General features: G+C 50.9%; 1 protein-coding gene across 1 annotated transcript in view; it reads left to right on the top strand.

Moving 5' to 3' along the window:
* The window catches only part of GCN1 (GCN1 activator of EIF2AK4), a 54,862-nt gene that overhangs the window by 23,581 nt on the left and 11,481 nt on the right, over positions 1-19,800 (top strand). The window contains exons 21-44 of the mRNA XM_090292633.1: positions 178-356; positions 824-917; positions 2,080-2,193; positions 2,314-2,512; positions 3,583-3,738; positions 4,201-4,382; positions 5,649-5,729; positions 6,082-6,225; positions 7,185-7,312; positions 7,447-7,636; positions 7,845-7,915; positions 8,538-8,703; positions 9,036-9,230; positions 9,865-10,111; positions 10,503-10,624; positions 10,956-11,070; positions 11,794-11,973; positions 14,372-14,592; positions 16,237-16,305; positions 16,509-16,647; positions 16,736-16,932; positions 17,131-17,273; positions 18,297-18,414; positions 18,529-18,744. Coding sequence (XP_090148759.1) covers positions 178-356; positions 824-917; positions 2,080-2,193; positions 2,314-2,512; positions 3,583-3,738; positions 4,201-4,382; positions 5,649-5,729; positions 6,082-6,225; positions 7,185-7,312; positions 7,447-7,636; positions 7,845-7,915; positions 8,538-8,703; positions 9,036-9,230; positions 9,865-10,111; positions 10,503-10,624; positions 10,956-11,070; positions 11,794-11,973; positions 14,372-14,592; positions 16,237-16,305; positions 16,509-16,647; positions 16,736-16,932; positions 17,131-17,273; positions 18,297-18,414; positions 18,529-18,744 — 3,666 coding nt within the window. The remainder of the gene's footprint in view (positions 1-177; positions 357-823; positions 918-2,079; positions 2,194-2,313; positions 2,513-3,582; positions 3,739-4,200; positions 4,383-5,648; positions 5,730-6,081; positions 6,226-7,184; positions 7,313-7,446; positions 7,637-7,844; positions 7,916-8,537; positions 8,704-9,035; positions 9,231-9,864; positions 10,112-10,502; positions 10,625-10,955; positions 11,071-11,793; positions 11,974-14,371; positions 14,593-16,236; positions 16,306-16,508; positions 16,648-16,735; positions 16,933-17,130; positions 17,274-18,296; positions 18,415-18,528; positions 18,745-19,800) is intronic.

Raw genomic sequence — 19,800 nt, 5'->3', positions numbered from 1 at the left:
AAAGTAGCAAATGCTTGCTGAGAGCTGTTACAGCTCTTCACTCAGTGGGTAACACTCAGAAAGAATGGGCAGGTGCAAGAAGAAGTGGAGTCAATTGCTAGGGGTACCTAGGTGGGTAGGACCCCTTTCCAGTGCCAGCCTTGGCACATACTGACTGTGTCTGTGTTTGTCTGACAGTCTTCCATGAATGCCATGGGCTCCCTCTCCATCCTGTCCCCCGACCGGGTCCTCCCGCAGCTCATCAGCACCATCACTGCCTCCGTGCAGAACCCTGCACTGTACCAGGTGACACGGGAGGAGGTTGCCATCATGCAGACTCCTGCCGGGGAGCTCTATGACAAATCCATCATCCAGAGGTGAGACGCCACTCGTGGGCTCAGTTGCCTTTCCTCCCCAAGCCGTAGTTTTCTCGCCTGTGGAGTGGAGACGACACCTCCTTTGTAGGGTTCTTATGAGGAATGAATGAAACTCCATTCGTCGGACAAGTTCCTGCTCTGTTCCAGGCATGTACTTAAGCAAGAGCATTTTGAGTATTTAGCACTTTGCCGGTGCTTACTACTTGAAAGCTAGCTGGGATTTCATAGCTAGTGAGAGGCTGATGGGACTGGTGGCTGTTTTATATATTTATTTATTTGAGAGACCGAGAGACACACTTTAGTTTGCTGTTCCACTTCTACATTCATTGGTTGATTCTTGTATGTGCCCTGACCGGGGATTGAACCGCAGTCTTGGTGTGTTGGGACAACGCTCTGACCAGCTGAGCTACCTGACCAGGGCTGGTGGCAGTGTTGAGGCTGGCTGATCACCTGCTCTGCTGTTTCAGTGCCCAGCACGACAGCATTAAAAAGGCCAACATGAAGCGAGAGAACAAAGCATATTCCTTCAAGGAGCAGATTATCGAGCTGGAGCTGAAGGAGGTGAGTACGTGGAGGCGTCACACAACGGGCGCTGGCTGAGCTCGGCGGCCTCAGGCTGGCGGCATTTCCTGTTGCACATATGCTTTCCCTTGTGTCATTCTGGGGCCAGTGGGTCCTCCTTCCCCACCCTTTCTTTACTCTTTCTTAGTAGCTTTCTCTACTCCAAACTCAAGGAAAATAAATTTCTCTCTGCTGGGTGCCTGTAGCAGTTCATGCATTCCCTTCACTGAGTGCTGGTGCTTGAATTCATGCCTGTCTGCCCAGCTCCTTGAAGGCTGGGGCCTGTCTTTACTCCTAAGAGCAGGCACGGGCCTGGCACAGTGCGGCCTCTGGGAACCCTGGGTCAGCGGCTGCATTCAGCTGGCAGGGGAACACGTGGTGCGCTTTCCTGCCTCAGAGCCCTTGCTCTTCCCTCGCTCTGCGTGAGTCGGGGTTCTTCTGGGCTGTCACATCAGCCCACATGTTCATGTGTCTGCTTCTCAAAGAGGTGACTACCCTGCCCATTCTGTTTGGATTGAGTAGACCCTGCCTTTCTTCTTGTTTACTGTACTTCATGTTTATTTCTCTGATAACATTGACCATGATCTGAAGTCATCTTGTTTATGTATTTGCTTGCATGTTCATTGTCTACCTTCACCCACTATGTTGTGTGCTCTGTGAGGCCAGAGACTTGGTCTTATTCCCCATGGTATCCCCAGCATCTAGAACAGTGCGTGGCACAAGGCCGGTGCCCAGTCAGTACTTGTGGGATGAATGAGTGCTTTCTCAGCCTTTTCCGGTCCTAAGGCTATACTGGGGAGAGAGGGTCTGTAGGGAGGGAGGGAGCAGGAGGGGGCGCTGAAGTTTTGGTTCTGAAGCTGTGGACCAGAATGCCCTTTTTAGCACACCGAGGAACTTTTCATTTCTTTAACATACAAAAGGCCTTCCTCGTGTTTGTCGGCGAATCCAGTAAGAAATTGCTTCTTTGCTGTTGTCTCTGTTCTATAGGAACCAGGTAGCTGAGGACTTTGGGAGGAAGGAAGGGGAGGCCACATGCTGGGTTTGGGGGCCCAAGTCACAGACTGAGAGCTGGCATGGTGCTGACTGTGGAATCGAAATCATCCTTTGTGGTGGGGAGGAGGCCTGTCCCCAGAGATGGAATTACTGTGCTCGTTGCCTTCAGGAGATAAAGAAGAAGAAAGGCATAAAAGAGGAGGTGCAGCTGACCAGCAAGCAGAAGGAGATGCTGCAGGCACAGCTGGACAAGGAGGCGCAGACCCGGAGGCGGCTGCAGGAGGTGAGTGGCTGCCGTGTCCATACACTTCCGTGTGTGAGTGTGCTGGGTAGCCCGGGCCCGCTTCTCACTGTCCCGTAGCCGGGCCCCGCTGACCTGCCTCCTGGGGCGGTCTGCTTGCAGCTGGACGGTGAGCTGGAGGCGGCGCTAGGACTGCTGGACACCATCCTGGCCAAGAACCCATCTGGCCTGACCCAGTACGTCCCTGTTTTGGTCCACTCTTTCCTGCCCTTGCTGAAATCTCCCCTGGCCGCTCCCCGGATCAAGAGCCCTTTCCTGTCCTTGGCTGCCTGTGTCATGCCCCCTCGGCTCAAGCCTTTGGGTAAGTCCTTGTTTACTGGTTGTGAGCATGGCCCCGGACAGGTTGGGAGGTGGGCAGGGGCTGCCCCTGAACACTGGTGGGGAGCCATGTGGTGACTTAGGCTACCAACTTCGGTCTCCATATGGAAGCAGCTTTGGGAACCTCCAGCTAGCTGCATAGCCTTAGGCGCGCCATGGTGCCTCCTCTCTCTTGGCATGTGCTGCTGGGCCTTCACTCTGAGGCCCAGGGTTTAGATGTTAGTCAGTGTGATCTTTCTATAGCAGTTTTAAAATTAGAAAGTCAGAAATTCAGTGGCAATGGGAATGTCTTGGTGCCCCGTGGTTGGTCGGTGCAGCCCAGCGCTCCTGAGCAACCATGTGTCAGTGATGAGAGGGTTTTTGATTTTTAGCTTTCTGTTCGTGGTGGTGAAACGAAGACCAGGGTGGCTGGGAATTGAGCTGACTTCCTTTTTAGCCTCGAGGGAATGTTCCCATGGGTGAGGCTGGAATGTGGGAACTGTACTGAGTGAAAATGAGTTCTGGAAAAATGAATCAGACAGAGAACAGACTAATGGTTTCCAGAGGGGAGGGGATTTGGGGCTGGGTGAGAATGGTGGAAAGGATTGAGAGGCATAGATTGGCATGGGGATGTTAAGAACAGCATAGGGAATATAGTCTGTAATATTGTGATAACCTGACACTAATGTAAATAATATTGGATGTAAACTGTGACTGAAAAATAAACTAAAAAAAAAAGGAATCTGGACAACCATTCTGGGTCAGTGCATATGGAGCCTGCCAGAACCGTTACCTGGCTGGCTGGCCTTGGTGCTTGGAAGGTGGGAGTGCTAAGAGCTTTGCCTTTGTATGAATGACCTTGGGTGGCTCATGCCTCTCAGCATACTTTAATATCTTAGTGTCAGGACAGCTCCCTGCCTGCCTAGCCTTCGGTGCTGTCATGAAGAGAAAAATGAAAATTTAGGTCAAGAACTTTTTGGCCCAGCAGGATTAAGTCAGAGGGATGTGGCACCTCTGCGCTGGGCCAGATTCTTCTGTCTGAGTGGCTCATGCTGCTGGGTCTCTTGGTCACAGGCACCTTGGTGAGCCACGTGACTCTGCGCCTGCTGAAGCCAGAGTGTGCCCTGGATAAGTCATGGTGCCAGGAAGAGCTGTCGGTGGCTGTGAAGAGGGCGGTGACCCTGCTGCATAGCCACACCATCACCAGCAGGGTGGGCAAGGGCGAGCCAGGTAAGGACGGCACAAAGGACACGAGGTGGTGTGAGCTGGTCCAGGGGATTAGTGAGCTACCTTGCCCCCTGGGGCTTCCTGAGGCTGTGGCCATTGGCAAGTCTCCTCCCTCCCTGGCCTTGGTTTCCTCACCTGAAAAATGGGGGAGTTGGACCAGGTGGAGGATTTCTGAGTCCAGTCCTGCAATTCTTTGAGTCACTGTAGCCTCCATTGACAGTTTACTTTTCATCGCTGGAATCTAATTGTCTGCTTTAACTCTCACATTCTGGAGCTGGGCAGTGTTTGGGGTGGGAGCAGGATTGGCTTTAGAACTGGGCTACCAGCTGTTGTACCATGTGCTTCTGGGTGTCAGAAAGGGCCTCCAGCCTTCCCCGCTGGCCCTGAGGATGGAAAGCGAGGCAGCAGCGCCTGGTACCCTGCCCTGCCTGCAGGGTCAGGACCGTATCTGCTTGTTGCTCACAGATGCTGCGCCCCTGTCCGCGCCAGCCTTTTCCTTAGTCTTCCCATTTCTGAAGATGGTGCTGACCGAGATGCCCCACCACAGCGAGGAGGAAGAAGAGCTCATGGCCCAGATTCTTCAGATCCTCACTGTCCACGCCCAGCTGAGGGCCTCACCCAGCAACCCGCCTGGGCGCGTGGATGAGGTTGGCAGGGGAGCTGAGCTCTCCCTTTGGCTGGAGCGGGAATTGGGAGGCAGGGGCTTTCGACACTTCGTGGCCCATCAACAGTTCTGGTGGGGCAGTGGGGCGTGTGCTTATAGAGCCTTTGGTAGGAGAACCTAGATGTTCTCTTAATGCAGCTGTCAAGGCCTCAAAGAAGCGTACAAGTCTCCTATGTCTTCTGAGAATTTCTGACTTGAAGAAATTGAAAGATTTTTGCATTAATGTATTGTTTTTGTCTTGTTTCTAACTCAGAAGATAGTACTGGCTACTCTCCCTTTGACTTGCTTATAATTATGATATTGAACCTCATTTATTGAGAGGTTTTCTTTTTAATAGATTATGTTCTAAAAATTTGCCAAAGTAGTGCATGCCTGTTTGTTAAAAATTCCAACAGTAAAGAAGGAAAAAAAGAGATGCCACTTTCCAGAGGTACTACGTTTACTAACAGCTGGGTATATACCCTTGTGGACCTTCCTTTATACATGTGCAGAACTCACACCCCCACACAAAATAAAGCAAAGATGGATTGTACTGCTACTCTGGGTCTCCTCCCATGTCAGTGCCTGTGAATCTACTTGATCGATTTTATGGGCTGTGTGAGATTTAGTGCTGTGGGTACCATATTCCAAGGTTGTTTCTAACTTCACCCTATTTTGAACTGTGCTGTGATGTGCCCCCTCCTATGTCTATGCCCCTTGCACACCCCTGTGAGCATTCCCATAGGACAGATTCTTGGGCATGGAATTGCTAGGTGATGTGCCATGTTCTGAGCTCCACCTTTACTAAGAGTTCCTTTTCTCCAAAGTGAATGCAGCCTCAGACAGTATTAACACATTGCATATGGGTGGTGAGAATTCTCGTTATTTCTAAAAGGCATTTAAATACCCTGGTACATAACGTGTTTATCTTGCCAACAATGACTGAAAGAATGGTATCTCCTTTTATTTTGCCTTGCTTTACTTACTTGTAAAGTTAAGTATCCATATGTTAATGGGCCACCTGTTTTTCATTTCCTGTGAATTTCAGGCAGGATACAGAATTAATTTATTTTTGAATCCCTCAGGATCATGGTTCACTGGGGTTGGATAGTATAGGTTTGGTTGTAAACCTGACGGGGTTTCTACTGTGGAGTTGGCAGTAAGACCCAGAATGCTACTCTGTGGGTAGAGGGTGCAGCTTTCTGTGACACGGGGCTTGGTTACAGTCCTGCCTCACAGACTCACCTGGCTTACCTGTTCTTCTCTCTAGAATGGCCCGGAACTGCTGCCTCGTGTGGCCATGCTGCGCCTCCTGACTTGGGTGATTGGGTCGGGCTCTCCCCGCCTGCAGGTGACTTGTTTTTCAGTTGGTTGTGGTTATGACTCAGTTTGCGACTCTTGACAGCAGGTCCTGGTGTTTGGGGTTGAGTCCTAGTTCCCTTTCTCAGCTCCTACTTTTGCACTTGAGCAGAAGGGTTGCTTTTGAGAGCCAGCCTTACTGTTTTCAGCTAGTGAAGAGTTTGGCTTGGGTTCTGCCACTGGCCTTGACCTGGAGCTGGGATCTTAGCCCTAGTTGGGCTGTGGGGTGGGCATTCTCAGTTCAAACTCCTCTCTGGTCCCTAGCCCACTGCCTGGCCTCCTGCCTGACTCCATAGTAGTAAGTAATTTGCTGAACTGAGCCCAGTGGATTGACGTTTCCTTAGGTTCTGGCGTCAGACACCCTGACCACCCTGTGTGCCAGCAGCAGCGGCAAAGAAGGCTGCGCCTTCGCAGAGCAGGAGGAGGTGGATGTGCTGCTCGGTGCCTTGCAGTCCCCGTGTGCCAGCGTGCGGGACACCGCGCTCCGGGTGCGTGCTCACTTCCTCGCAGGCCCACTGTGGCGTCCCTGGTGTAAGGGTTTGAACTGATGGGAGAGGCCTCCAATTTGTACCAGTGTCTTGGAGGCAGAGAGAAGAAGTCACGGGGTGTGGGTTGGCGTCATTCTAGGAATCGGAACGACTAAGCAGTTCTGCTCTCTGGCTGTCTGTTGTTTCTTCATCTTGGAAGACTTCACCTGATTTGTAAACTGGAACGTGGGTCTTAGTACTTTTATAGGACAGCTATAACTCATAGGGTTAGTTCATGTCTTTGTCCCACTACCTTGTATGTCGCTTTTCTTGGTATTTTTGGACCCAAAACTGAAGGATCCCTTTGGAATATGAGACAGTGGTTCCCAAATACCAGGCTGGAGCTTCCTGCTGTTGATGAGTGACGAGAGTGTTCACTGGTCCTTGGTAGAATCTGAAGAACGATGGCAGAATAGTAAATTTTTCTTAAAGACAAAGTGAGTGTCCATTTTTTGAGATTTTATCTGTCTGACATATTTAAAATTTAAAATTTTACATTAAAAAAGATTCTACCACCACATACCATCATTTTACAGAAGAAAGCTATTTTAAAAAAGGAAGGAAGGAAGAAAAAAAGAAAGAAAGAAAAGCTATTTAAAGAGACAGAGCCGCTCGTGAGTTGAGCTGATTCATGGCATTCCCTAGATCAGTGATGTCCAGTGGGACTTTCTGCGGTGATAGAAATCCTTATATCTGTGCTGTCCCGTGAGGTAGCCTCTAGCCAGCGTATAGCTATTGAGCACTTGAAATGTGGCTGGTGCCATAAGGAATTATAGTTAATTTTAATTGCTGTAACTTGGAAGACTCACCTGTGGCTGGTGGCTACATCTCGGACAGCAGTCCTAGAGAAAGGCAAGGAGGCAGGTCGAGGCTTTTCCAAAAGGTTGCGCCTCACATGGTTCAGTTTTGCTCTGTTGCAGGGGCTGATGGAACTCCACATGGTATTGCCAACGCCTGATACTGATGAGAAGAATGGCCTGAATCTTCTGCGGAGGCTCTGGGTGGTCAAGTTTGACAAGGAGGAGGAGATCCAGAAGCTGGCTGAGAGGTGAGAGCTGTCTTAGGAAGCAGCTGAACCCAGTGTGCTCAGCCAACAGCAAGAGAAGGGCTGGATGGGCAGGTGTGGCAGAGCCGGTGAAACAGGTCCTTGTCTGACCAGCCCCCACCCTTTGGTCTGAACAGGCTCTGGTCGATGATGGGCCTAGACCTGCAGGCAGACCTCTGCTCCTTGCTGATTGATGATGTCATCTACCACGAAGCAGCTGTGCGGCAGGCCGGGGCTGAAGCCCTCTCCCAGGCCGTGGCCCGGTACCCGCGGCAGGCGGCCGAGGTTATGGGTAGGCTCATGGAGATTTACCAGGAGAAGCTCTATGTGAGTAGCCTGTGTGCCCTGAAGCGGCCTGGGTTGGGTGAGGGTGGGTTGGACTCTGCTCTGCCTCTGACTTGCCCCAGACAGGAGTCTTGGAGCTCTCTGTGGCTCAGGGCGGCTGCGATGGTCTCAGCCGCACACCCCGGTCACGGGCTTGCCCGGCGTGGTGGTGGAGAGCACTGCAGTTCATCTATCAACCTGTCTGTTGCAGCGGCCGCCCCCAGTGCTGGATGCTTTGGGACGAGTGATCTCAGAGTCTCCTCCAGACCAGTGGGAAGCCAGGTACGACAGCCCTTGCGGTCATGTTCCGCTCAGAGCCCGTGGGAGGCAGCAGGCTGGCTGGGCTGGGCGATGTGAGCGGGCGGCACAGGTCAGTCGGACATCGGACGGAAAGGATAAGACCCTCTCAGAGTCAGAGAGACCGGAATTCAAGTGTTGGCATCTCCCAGGCTGTGTGCCGCGGGCATGTTCCTTCTTTCTTCTAGGCCTCTGTGTCCTCAGAGGTCCTTGGGGTCCTTCTTACTGCGCTGTAGCTAAAAATAGTAGCCCTTTGCTTTTGTAGAATATGTCCATTTCTGAGTGCCTTCACATCCAATTCCTTTACAACCTGCCCTGGGGGTCGAGGGGTAGGCATTGCCCTCAGGTGGGGAAACAGAGGCAGAGCTGGTCCCCTGTAGGAGGGAAACTCCTGGGAGATGGTAGGTTTCTGTTGGACAAGCGGGCTATTCCAGACCATTGTGTGGACCGTTGGGTAAGCACCGACCAGTGGGGTTGTACTGTACTCGGCCCTGCATAGCGGTGTTTGCTGTTGGGAAGCTCCCTCCTGTGACTTACTGGGGTAGACCCCAGCAGCAGAGGAAGGCCCTGGTGGGCGCGTCCCCTGACACCCCCATTCCTTTCCCAGGTGTGGCCTGGCTTTGGCCCTGAACAAGCTCTCCCAGTGTTTGGACAGCTCTCAGGTGAAGCCACTCTTTCAGTTTTTTGTCCCTGATGCCCTCAACGACCGAAACCCTGATGTCCGGAAGTGCATGTTAGATGCAGCCCTTGCGACACTCAACGCCCATGGGAAGGTAAAGGTTTCAGCTAACTGAGGGGCTGCGGGGAAGGCTGAGCTGAGCAGGGGGGCCCAGGGAGGCTGAGTGCAGGAAATCCTGGCATGGCACGGGCCCCGTGGAAAATTCCATTTGTATTTATTTTGAACCAAGAAAGACCCCCAAAAGGGAATTAAATACTTAAAAGTCTGCAGCAATCTTGCCAGAAAATGGGAAAAGCTGCTGGCATTGTTGGTGGGCTTGTCAGGATGGCTGTCCCAGAGCAGATTTGGGCTTGGTCCTTGGGCAAAGACTGTCATCCCCTATAGGGTTGATGTGAAATGAAGCCCTGGGTGCACTTGGCTTTTCAGGAAAACGTCAACTCACTGCTGCCAGTGTTTGAGGAGTTCCTGAAGGACGCACCCAATGATGCCAGCTACGATGCCGTGCGGCAGAGCGTGGTGGTCCTGATGGGTTCTCTAGCCAAGCACTTGGACAAGAGTGACCCCAAAGTGAAGCCCATTGTTGCCAAGCTCATCGCTGCCCTCTCTACCCCATCCCAGCAGGTACTTGCCACTTGAGGCCTACGGGTAGGCAGTGGGATGCTAGGGATGGAGTTAAGTATCAGGGTCCTGAAGGCCCAGGTCTCTGCAAGGACTTGTCCTCTGTCTTAGAGGACAGCCTGGTTTATAGTCAAGAGCACTGTGAATCAGGGAATTATTTTATTACTTTGTTCTGGTAGTTTTCATTTTTTTCTTTTTTAAGATTTTATTTTATAGAGGGAGAAGGGATGGAGAAAGAGAGGGAGAGAAACATCGTTGTGTGGGAGAAACATTGATCAGTTGCCTCTCACAAAACCCCACCTGGGGGCCTGACCTGCAACCCAGGCATGTGCCCTGACTGGGAATCGAACCTGCGACTCTTCGGTTCATAGGCTGGCCCTCAATCCACTGAGCCGCACCAGCCAGGGCGAAATAGTGCTTTCATGGTTGACGCTCTTGTCACTAACAGCTGTAGTGAGCAACCTGACGGGGTCCGCGTCATACATGAGTTTATAACAGCTTGCCTTTCTGACGCCCTGTGTTTGGTAGGCAGTGGCCGAGATGGAGCTTGGGGACATCCAGTGGGGAGGTGCTGTGTGGGACAGTGTCAGCCACCAGGAAAGGCTGCAGTCCCTGATGAGGGAAGCCTCCCCCTTAGGTCCAGGAATCTGTGGCCAGTTGCTTGCCGCCCCTTGTGCCAGCCATCAAGGAAGACGCAGGAGCGATGATCCAGAGACTGATGCAGCAGCTGCTGGAGTCAGACAAGTATGCTGAGCGCAGAGGGGCCGCGTACGGGCTGGCGGGCCTGGTCAAGGGCCTGGGCATTCTGTCGTTAAAGCAGCAGGAAATGATGGCGGCGCTGACGGACGCCATCCAGGATAAGAAGAACTTCCGCCGGCGGGAGGGTGAGTGTCTCTGAGCTTGGTCCCCACGGCCCCCGGAGGTAGGAGTCTGGCCTTTATTTCCCCTCTGAAGGGCGACGTTTGTGTGTGTGCTGCAGCGGGGCGGCTGTGTGTGACTCATTCCATTTGGTTCTTGCTGTTGCGGTCTGGACTTTCTAACTCAGCCGCGTCCTGGCTGAGAGATTTTGCCTTTCTGGCTGTTAGTGCCAAGAAGTGACAAATGCTCCCCTGTTTCCTCCCCTTTCTGCTCAGCCACATCTGTGCTGGTGAAGCAGGCCAAGAGTGCTGCTCCTTCATGGGGCAGCACTTCAGTCCCACAGCTGCCCTGAGTGTCTCCAGAGGGAGAGGGGGTGGCGGGGAGGCGTCCCAGCTGTCCTGCCTTCTCTCTCCCCAGGAGCCCTCTTTGCCTTCGAGATGCTCTGCACCATGCTGGGGAAGCTCTTCGAGCCGTACGTGGTTCACGTGCTGCCCCATCTGCTGCTGTGCTTTGGGGATGGGAACCAGTATGTACGTGAGGTAAGTCCTGAGGCCGTGCGTGAGACCTGCTGGACGCTCATGTGAGGCTTGCCAGGGGGTTGGTTTAAGGCCCCCGCCACCAGAACCCCGGCCCATACCTTGGGCCCCAGTTATTGATATGGATTACCCCGATTCCTAGTAAAAGACTGAAGCTTTATAAGATGAGAAACCTTGTCTTTCTCTCCTCGTTAGCTGTATGTGCAGGCCCCAGGGTCTGACATGGTAGACTCCCCAATAAGTGTTGGTTCTCCGGTGAACACTTGGTCTAGAGTCAGGCCTTGACCCTTGCTTGGGTGAGGAGGCCCTTGAACGTCTTTTCTCCTCCCTTGAGGCTGCAGATGATTGTGCCAAGGCTGTGATGAGCAACCTGAGTGCTCATGGCGTGAAGCTGGTGCTCCCCTCCTTACTGGCTGCCCTGGAGGAGGAGTCCTGGAGGACCAAAGCCGGTAGGCGGCTCCCTTCTGTGTCTTCGTCTCAGCCTCCCGTCCTGAAAACTGCCCTCAGGGGGTTCCAGGCCGCCACTGTTCCTGTCCTGTGTGTGTGCTCCTGGGCCAGGGATAAGGCCAAGACTCTGCTGTTAGTTAGGTAGCCCAGTCCATCAGTAGTTTATGTTCTTTGCTTAACATGCAAAGAACAGCCCTCTGACAGAAGCCACAGCCCTAAGTCAGGAAATCCCAGAGCTTTAAAGCTGGTGTGTGGCTAGTTTTGTGATTTTTAAAGCTTCCCCCACCCCAACCCCATTAAACCCCCTTTAAAAAATGTAATCTTACCTGGAACCCTGATATGCAAAAGAGACACAGCAGGGCTACTCTGGTTTGGGGAGAGTTGAGGTCTGGGGCCCTGTCACCTGGCTTCCCTCTGGGTTCTTCAGGCTTTACCCTACAGTTTGAAAAATCAGAGATCTAAATCAGCTTCCTTTATTTGTGGATGAGGAAATAGGCCAGAGAAATTCAAGTCAGTAAACTGGCCTTGGATTACGACCAGGACTAAGTCAGGTCTCCCCAGTCCTGGTCTCTGCTGGAGCCGGTCCTCTCTGCCCTCTGCCTGGGGACTGTTCACGCACCGTCTGCAGAGGCACAGGCTGGTTGTCTCTTGTCCGGGCGACAGCCCAGGTGACCGTTGGCCTGTGCCAAGTGAGTCTGTGCCGTACGCGTGTCTGCTCTCTGCAGGGTCGGTGGAGCTGCTTGGGGCGATGGCGTACTGTGCTCCCAAGCAGTTGTCGTCCTGTCTGCCCAACATCGTGCCCAAGCTCACGGAAGTGCTGACCGACTCCCATGTCAAGGTGCAGAAGGCTGGCCAGCAGGCACTCAGGCAGATCGGCTCTGTCATCAGGAACCCGGAGATCCTGGGTGCGTGGCTCCCGCCGCGGGCGCTGGCCCTGCGGACGCTGCAGGGAACGTGCGTCCGTGCAGCAAAGACTTCACTCTCTGAGGACAGATACGTTTACAGAGAAATGAGCTAAATTCTGGGACGCCCTTTTTCTAGACTAATGAGTAATAGAAAATAGTTGTAAGTGGTGGGTTTTCCTACTTGTCTGGAGCAGTTGTCATTGAATGCGCAAGTAGGAAAACTGAGTCATTGGCTCAGAAACACTTTGGCTGAGAGCCCTGTGCACTAAGCTGAGCCCTGAAGTCGACAGAATTGAATGACAAGCTCTGGACCATATCAGCATCATCCAAAGTGTCAGGATCTTTGGGGACTTTCTAATCTGTCTCATTCCAGGAGACCTGTGATAGAGGGGAAGGTTAGGGGCGGTTATCATTCCCCTTAACTGTGCTCTTTATTTAGTGTGGTTCTTTCTTGAGTGATGAGGAGAGGCTGATTTCTAGAAACAAAACCTTGCCAGCCACCTTGACTGGCGCGTCCCATGTTAAGTTTTAAGCTTCAGCATGGGGTCTCAGTGCCCATGCAGCGCTGGTGAGCCCAGGTATTTCTAGATTTTTTTTTTCCATTCAGAAAACGATGGGACTTTTTGTTTTTAAGGGATGAATAGGTATACTTAGATTTTGTTGATGTTTTTAACAATGTCCAGCAGCCCTGGGGCTATCTTAAGGCCCGGAACAGTCTCATCTCTACCAAATGAGTGGAAGTGCCTTCATTTTGAAAACCCAGCCTGGGCTTCTTTTTTTTTTTTTTAATTGAGATATGATTTGCATAATATAAAATTCATTTTATAAGAATGTATGATACATTGGTTTTTATACATAAGCATCACCACTCTCCAGTTCCAAGGCATTTTCATCACCCCCAAAAGAAATCCTGTACCCATTAGCATTCGCTCTTCGTTTCCTCCCCGACCCCCAGCCCCTGACAAATCTATTTTTTGCTGTGGTTTTACGTATTCTGGACCTTTCATGCAAATTATCCACTATGTGACATTCTGTGTCTGGCTTTTTAGCATAATGTTTTCGGGGCTCACCCATGTTGTGGCATGTATCAGTACTGCATTCCTTTCTAAGGCCCAGTAATATTCCACTGTACATATGGGCCACATTTTTATGGATTTGTTGATGGGCACTTGAGTTGTGTCCTCTTTGGGGCTGCTAAGAACAGTGCTGCTGTGAACATTTGTGTACGCATTTTTTTTTATAGACAAGGTTTTAGTTCTCTTGGTTAGATACCTAGGAATGGGATTGCTAACCCTATGAAGCTTAAGTTTTTGAGTGACTGCTAGACTATTTTCCAAAGTGGCTGTACCATTGACAGTCCCAGCAGCAGTGTATGAGAATTCCAGTTGCCAGCACTGTTGTTAATCTGTAGAAGCCACACTGGTTACAGCCATCTCAGTGGGTGTGAAATGGCATCTTGTGGTTTTGGTTTGCATTTCCCTCATGACTAGTGATGTTGAATGTCTGGTGCTTATTAGCCATTTGCATATCTTCTCTGGAGAACTGTCTATGCAAACCCTCTACCTATTTTTAAATTGGGTTATTAGATTTTTAAAAATTATTGACCATCAACTTTATAGTGGTTGAATTTCCTGACCTTGTAGAAAAGATAAACCAGGTTTTCGTCTTGGAATTCCTCTGCGGGGCTGGTGGTGCTGAACTTGAGAGCTCATTTTATCTGGATGTGGTTGCTCTGGACACGGGGTGCTTCACTCCCATCTCTGATTCTGGGACCTTTGGTTTCTCAAAAGTTTTTTCACAAAACCGCTTTGGGATGCTGCTTCCAGAATAAGGTCCATGGTGCCTGAGTGCTCTCCTGAGAGGCCCAGCACTGTGGCTACAACTCAGTGTCCACTGAAGCCGGCCCACAGGGGTCCTGCCAGAGCACAGCTTCGCAGTGCAAAGGGGTGGCAGCTGCTGCCTCCGTACCAGTTCCTCCTGTTGGAGCAAGGATTGCTCTTTGCAGACAGGCTAGCTTCCCAGGCCGGTGATGTGTGGGGCTTCAGGGAGCAGTTACCCTGGACTCCCTTCTCTCTCTCTTTTAAAAAGATTTTATTTATTTACTTTTTAGAGAGGAAGGGAGGGAGAAAGAAAGGTAGGGAAACATCGATGTGAAAGAGATACATTGATCAGTTGCCTTTCACACGTCCCCCACCTGGGGACCTGGCCCGTAACCCAGGCATGTGACCTGACTGGGAATCAAACCGGCAGCCTTTCAGTTCGCAGGCCAGCTCTCAATCCACTGAGTCACACCACCCAGGGCACCCTTCTCTTTTGATCCCTCTGGTTCTGGGGACCCAGTGGCTTTGCCATACCACAGACTCTTATAAACCAGCCTCTCTTCTGTTTGGACATGCAGCCATTGCCCCAGTCCTGCTGGATGCCCTGACGGACCCCTCCAGGAAGACCCAGAAGTGCTTGCAGACCCTGCTGGACACCAAGTTTGTCCACTTCATTGATGCCCCATCCCTGGCCCTCATCATGCCCATTGTCCAGAGAGCCTTCCAGGACCGTTCCACAGATACGCGGAAGATGGCAGCCCAGATTATTGGCAACATGTACTCCCTGACAGACCAGAAGGTAGCAGCCTAGCTAGGGCTGGTGCAGGACAAACCAGTAGATGCTGGTTTAGGGCACAGAGTCCCTGCACAGTAGACATGGGAGGGGTGTGGGCATTGGGTCTCTGATTATGTTTGGGAGGAGACATGGACCATTTTGGGGGAGGATGGAAATTTGGGTTCTCTGGGCATCTTGCTGTGCAGTGATTGAGTCCTTATCAGCTTGGCCCCCAGGTGCGACCCCTCACAGTGGACCCCTTTTACAGATTGAAGCCCTTTGACCTTCTAGGAGTGTGGAGAAAGTGGCTGGTGCTTTGACTGCTTGCAGTGTTTTCTTGTTATGTGCATTTCTTTCTATAAGTTTCTCAGGAAACGAGGGGAGATTGACCTTATTGTTTTACTTGCTTCCAAGGCCTTGCATGTGTGATCTCACTACCTCATCTCTGCTCAGCTTACTGAGCTATGGGCACAGGAGATAAAGAAGGAAGCTTGTATCAATCCTAGAAAATTTGGGAGATTGAAAAACTGAAAAACAAAAACATTTATCCATAGTCTTCCAACACTCCCTGTTTTTTTTTTTTTTATTACATTTAAAAAATTATATTCCTGCCCTGGCCATGTGGCTCGGTTGGTTGGATCATTGTCTTGTACACCAGAAGGTTGCAGGTTTGATCCCTGGTCAAGGGCACTAACCTAGGTTGTGGGTTTGAGCCCTGGTCGGGGCTTATATGGGAGGCAACTGATCTCACATTAATGCCCCCCCCCCCCCCGTCTCTCTCTCTGAAAATCAATATATATATATCATATATTCTTGGGTGAGGATAAAAAATTTATATTTCTGAACATCAGCTTATTTCCAAGCTATAACAGATTATTCATAAAACTGATTTTTTATAATTATGTGATATCTAATAAGTTTATATACTATAATTTACATAATTCTACCATTGGCCCTATAGTATCCAGGGTTTTTGTTATCTTAAATGTTGCTGCTGTGAACATAAGGCTTTTTCTATATTTAAAACTGTTCCCTAAAGCTGAATGCTATATTAAGAGATAGAAACCTTTTAAAGTGAAGAAAGGGAAGATGAGTTCTGACTGGTGTGGCTCACTGGGTTGGGCGTCATCCCCCAAACCAAAAGGTCGCCTGTTCAATTCCTGGTCAGGGCACAGGCCTGGGTTGCAGGTCAGGTCCCCGGGTGGGATGTGCAAGAGGCAACTGATCGATGTTTCTCTTGCCCATCGATGTTTCTCTCCCTCTTTCTCCTCCCTTGCCCTCTCTCTAAAAATAAATAACATCTTTTAAAAAAAGGGAAGATGATAATGCAGATCTGAAAGGAAAATGCCAGAAATAATTTCCGAAAGATCCCACAGGGTGGACAACCCTGGTTTTCAGAGAAGGGCAGGAGGGGTAAGAGCAGTGAACTGCAGCATGTGGCTTTGTCGACCTCCAAGATGGGCTTCGGGTCCCCTGAGCAATTAGGGTTCCCTGAGCAATTGCATGGGTCCTTGCAGGGACCAGCCAGTGGCCTTCCCCCTTGCTCTGGGAGCACCCCTGCTGAGTGCTCCTCGTCAGCAGAATCGTGAGGGCAGTGTCCCTAGCAGAACGGGTCATGGAGAAAGCAGGAGTCAGGCCTCCACCTGAGTCACATCTTTGTTGTTGCAGGACTTGGCTCCTTACCTGCCAAGCGTGACGCCGGGCCTGAAAGCCTCTCTTTTGGATCCTGTACCTGAGGTGAGTCTGGGAGGAGAGGGGGCAGAAGCTCATTATTTTAGCTCAGTCCCCAGAAAAACTGACTCCTGAGAATTCCCTAGAAGGTGCTTTTGTGTTTTTCTGCTAACGGGAGGGAGACCTGAGGGACTCCTCCTTGCTCCTGCCTGGTCACCTAGTTTCGAGCCCTCCGCTCCTCACTCTCCCTGCTTTCGGTTCCCTGACAGGTGCGGACAGTTTCTGCAAAGGCTCTTGGGGCCATGGTGAAGGGCATGGGGGAGTCGTGCTTTGAGGACTTGCTGCCATGGCTGATGGAGACGCTGACCTATGAGCAGAGCTCTGTGGATCGCTCAGGCGCTGCGCAAGGTGTGGCGAGCACAGGCCCAGGAGCCAGTCCAAGAATGCCCTCTAGGGGCCTCAGGTCCAGTGGGTTCATTCTGTCTTATTGTTGCAGGGTTGGCCGAGGTCATGGCTGGCTTGGGGGTAGAAAAGTTGGAGAAGCTGATGCCAGAAATTGTAGCCACAGCCAGCAAAGTGGACATCGCACCCCATGTCCGAGATGGCTACATCATGATGTTCAACTACCTGCCCATCACCTTTGGGGACAAGTTCACTCCTTATGTGGGGCCCATCATCCCGTGTATCCTCAAAGTAGGCACTGATGACCAGGCCACGGAGACGGGTACTGAGGAGGGTGGGATGCATGTGCTCTCGTGGTGAGCGAGGGCTGCCTGCCAACGGGCTGGTGGCAGGAGTCCTCACCCTGCTATCCAGGGAGTCCCATCTCTTTTTGGGTCTGGGCACCGGGGGCGTGGGCAACCCCAGCTGACCCGCACTCTGTGTGCACAGGCTCTTGCTGATGAGAACGAGTTTGTGCGTGACACCGCCCTGCGTGCGGGCCAGCGGGTCATCTCCATGTATGCTGAGACGGCCATCGCCCTGCTGCTGCCCCAGTTGGAGCAGGGCCTCTTTGACGACCTCTGGAGAATACGGTGAGAACTCGGGTGGAAAGGCCCCGGGACCCCAGCTTTGCATTTTGGGAACTTCTATTAAGAAATAAAGAGCAAAATTATTGCTAGGAACTCTCAACTTTCTCTAGACCTTTTGGTAACTCCAGTTTTCTGTGGCAATGTCTTCATTCAGACTGTTCTGTAAAAACGTGTCTTTAGTCAGCGTTCCAGTTGTGTTACAATTTTAATGCAAATACTTTTTAATCTGGAAATTTTACTTCTGGGAACTTATTTCAAGGACAGATTTGGTCAAGTGCTTAAAGATGTAGATAGAAGGATACCTGTTGCAGTATTGTTTATCATTTGAAAGATTGGAGGTTGGTTTAAAAAAGTCACAGCACATCCACACTGTGAACTGTAACTCAGCCGTCACAAAGAACAGTGTAAGAACCGTCATCCACTGACATACAAAGCTCCTCAGTCTCCAGCTGCCATGACGGTGTGGGCTGCGGCCCGGCGCCCGCGATGCGGGCTCACTTTCCACGCTGTGCCGGGCAGCGTGTCTGTAGCGGGTGCCCTGTGCCCGGTGTCACCGTGGGTTCAGGGTGATTGCCTGAGTAGTCGGGGTTTGGGTGATTGCTTATACTCACTCTGTGTTTTTCTCTATCTTTGAAATTTTACATTTGAATATGCCTATTATTTTTTGTGATCATTAAAAATAATAAACCTCACTTAAATTGAAGAGAGGAAGTTTATCCTCTAGGCCTCTTCTGCTGCCTCCGGTTCAGATGATCTGCATTCCTGCTCTGTTAATGCTTCCCTCTGTGCCTTCTCTCTTTTTAAAATAACTTACAGAAATTTTCACATTTCTTTTGAAAAGTACTTATTCTTTTTCATTATTAAAGTTCATTAGTAGAAAACTTGGCATGAAAATCCGTGGGAAAGTGTAAAGAAATGAAAATTGTAACCTTTCTCCCATTTCAAAAGAGCCACCTTGAATATTTCTGGGGCATTTCCCTACAGTCTCCTTTGCAGCTGTGTGACTGTTCTTGGCATCTCTCTCAGGTTCAGCTCCGTTCAGCTCCTCGGGGATCTCCTGTTCCACATCTCGGGAGTCACTGGAAAGATGACTACGGAAACTGCCTCTGAAGACGACAACTTTGGGACCGCCCAGTCCAACAAGGTGTGTGCCTTGAGTCAGTGTTCCTTGCTCTGTTGATGGCAGGGATGTGCCCAGGCACTCACTCTGTGGGCGCTTCACCACCCTGTGTTCTCTGTTCCTCTCCGTCGGCTGCAGGCTATCATCACTGCCCTAGGGGTAGATCGGCGGAACCGGGTGTTGGCAGGGCTGTACATGGGCCGCTCGGACACCCAGCTGGTTGTGCGGCAAGCATCCCTGCATGTCTGGAAGATCGTGGTCTCCAATACGCCCCGCACCTTGCGTGAGATCCTGCCTACTCTCTTTGGGCTGCTGCTGGGTTTCCTGGCCAGCACATGTGCAGATAAGAGAACGGTAAGTTTCCTGGGCCTTGTTTTTGACCCAGCAGCCCCTGAGGCCTCCTTTCAGAGTTTAGAAAGTTGGGTCTACTGAGACTGGAGGAGCACCTAGGGTCCCTTTTCTAACAGGGAACATGTATTTATTCACTTAGTCATTCAACAAATGTTTATTAAGCATCTGCTGTGTGCTAAGCAGGGTCATAAGACCTGGGATATAATGGAGAAGAAAGGCAGCCTCATTCCATGTCCTCATGGAGCTATAGTCTGGTAGAGGAGATGGATGTTAATCAAATACACAAACAGATGTAGATACAGTTATGACAAGTGATACATGGACTGCAAATGCTTATAAACAGGGACATTTAACCCAGCTAGGGGGTCAGGAAAGTCTTCTCGGAAGAAATGCTTGAAGATGAATGATGAATAACCACTAATAAGGTAAAGAGGTGATAAAGGAGTATTCTAAACAGAGGGAATAGAGCTTTAGATGCAAGGACAGGATGTGCAAAGGCCCTGTGTGGGAGGAGCATGGACAATAGTGGCTGAGCAAAGGCCAGTGGGATCTGGAGTGGGAAAGCAGGCAGGAGCAAGCATGGTGTGAGATATGGCTGATGTGCTGGGCTAGGGCGGGTGGTGTTCATGTCGGGAGGAGGGGCCTGGCCCTGGCTGATGCTCACTTCTGCCAGTCCCCTTTGGCCCACTCCCAGCCCCTCATCCCTGGCAAATAAACTTCGTACTTGGCTCTAAAGAGGGGTTTGCATGAGGCCTCAGAGGAGATGGGTTTTTTTTTCCTAAAGCATTTGTTCCAAAATCAGCTCCCCTTGAGCAAGAGCATAGGGTTAAGTGACCTCTAGGCTGCATTTTTCAATCCAGGGAAATAGGCCCTTGACCAGAGAGCACATGCTGAATTTCCAGTTCATACATGAGGTGCTGGCTCTTGCTTTAGGTTGTGTGGGTGTGTGTGACACACAGAGATAATCTTACTGTGTAGTGTTGCAAACACACTGGGGGCTCTTCAGGGGTAACAGCATTTGGGGAAGTTGAGTCAGTGACTCAGATCAAGTCTAGGAGG

The sequence above is a fragment of the Furipterus horrens genome, unplaced genomic scaffold, assembly GCF_987537825.1.
Source record: "Furipterus horrens unplaced genomic scaffold, mFurHor1.1.pri manual_scaffold_11, whole genome shotgun sequence".
Lineage (NCBI taxonomy): Eukaryota > Metazoa > Chordata > Mammalia > Chiroptera > Furipteridae > Furipterus > Furipterus horrens.
The sequence above is the reverse complement of the archived record's forward strand: the minus strand, read 5'-3'. Positions and strand labels throughout refer to the sequence as shown.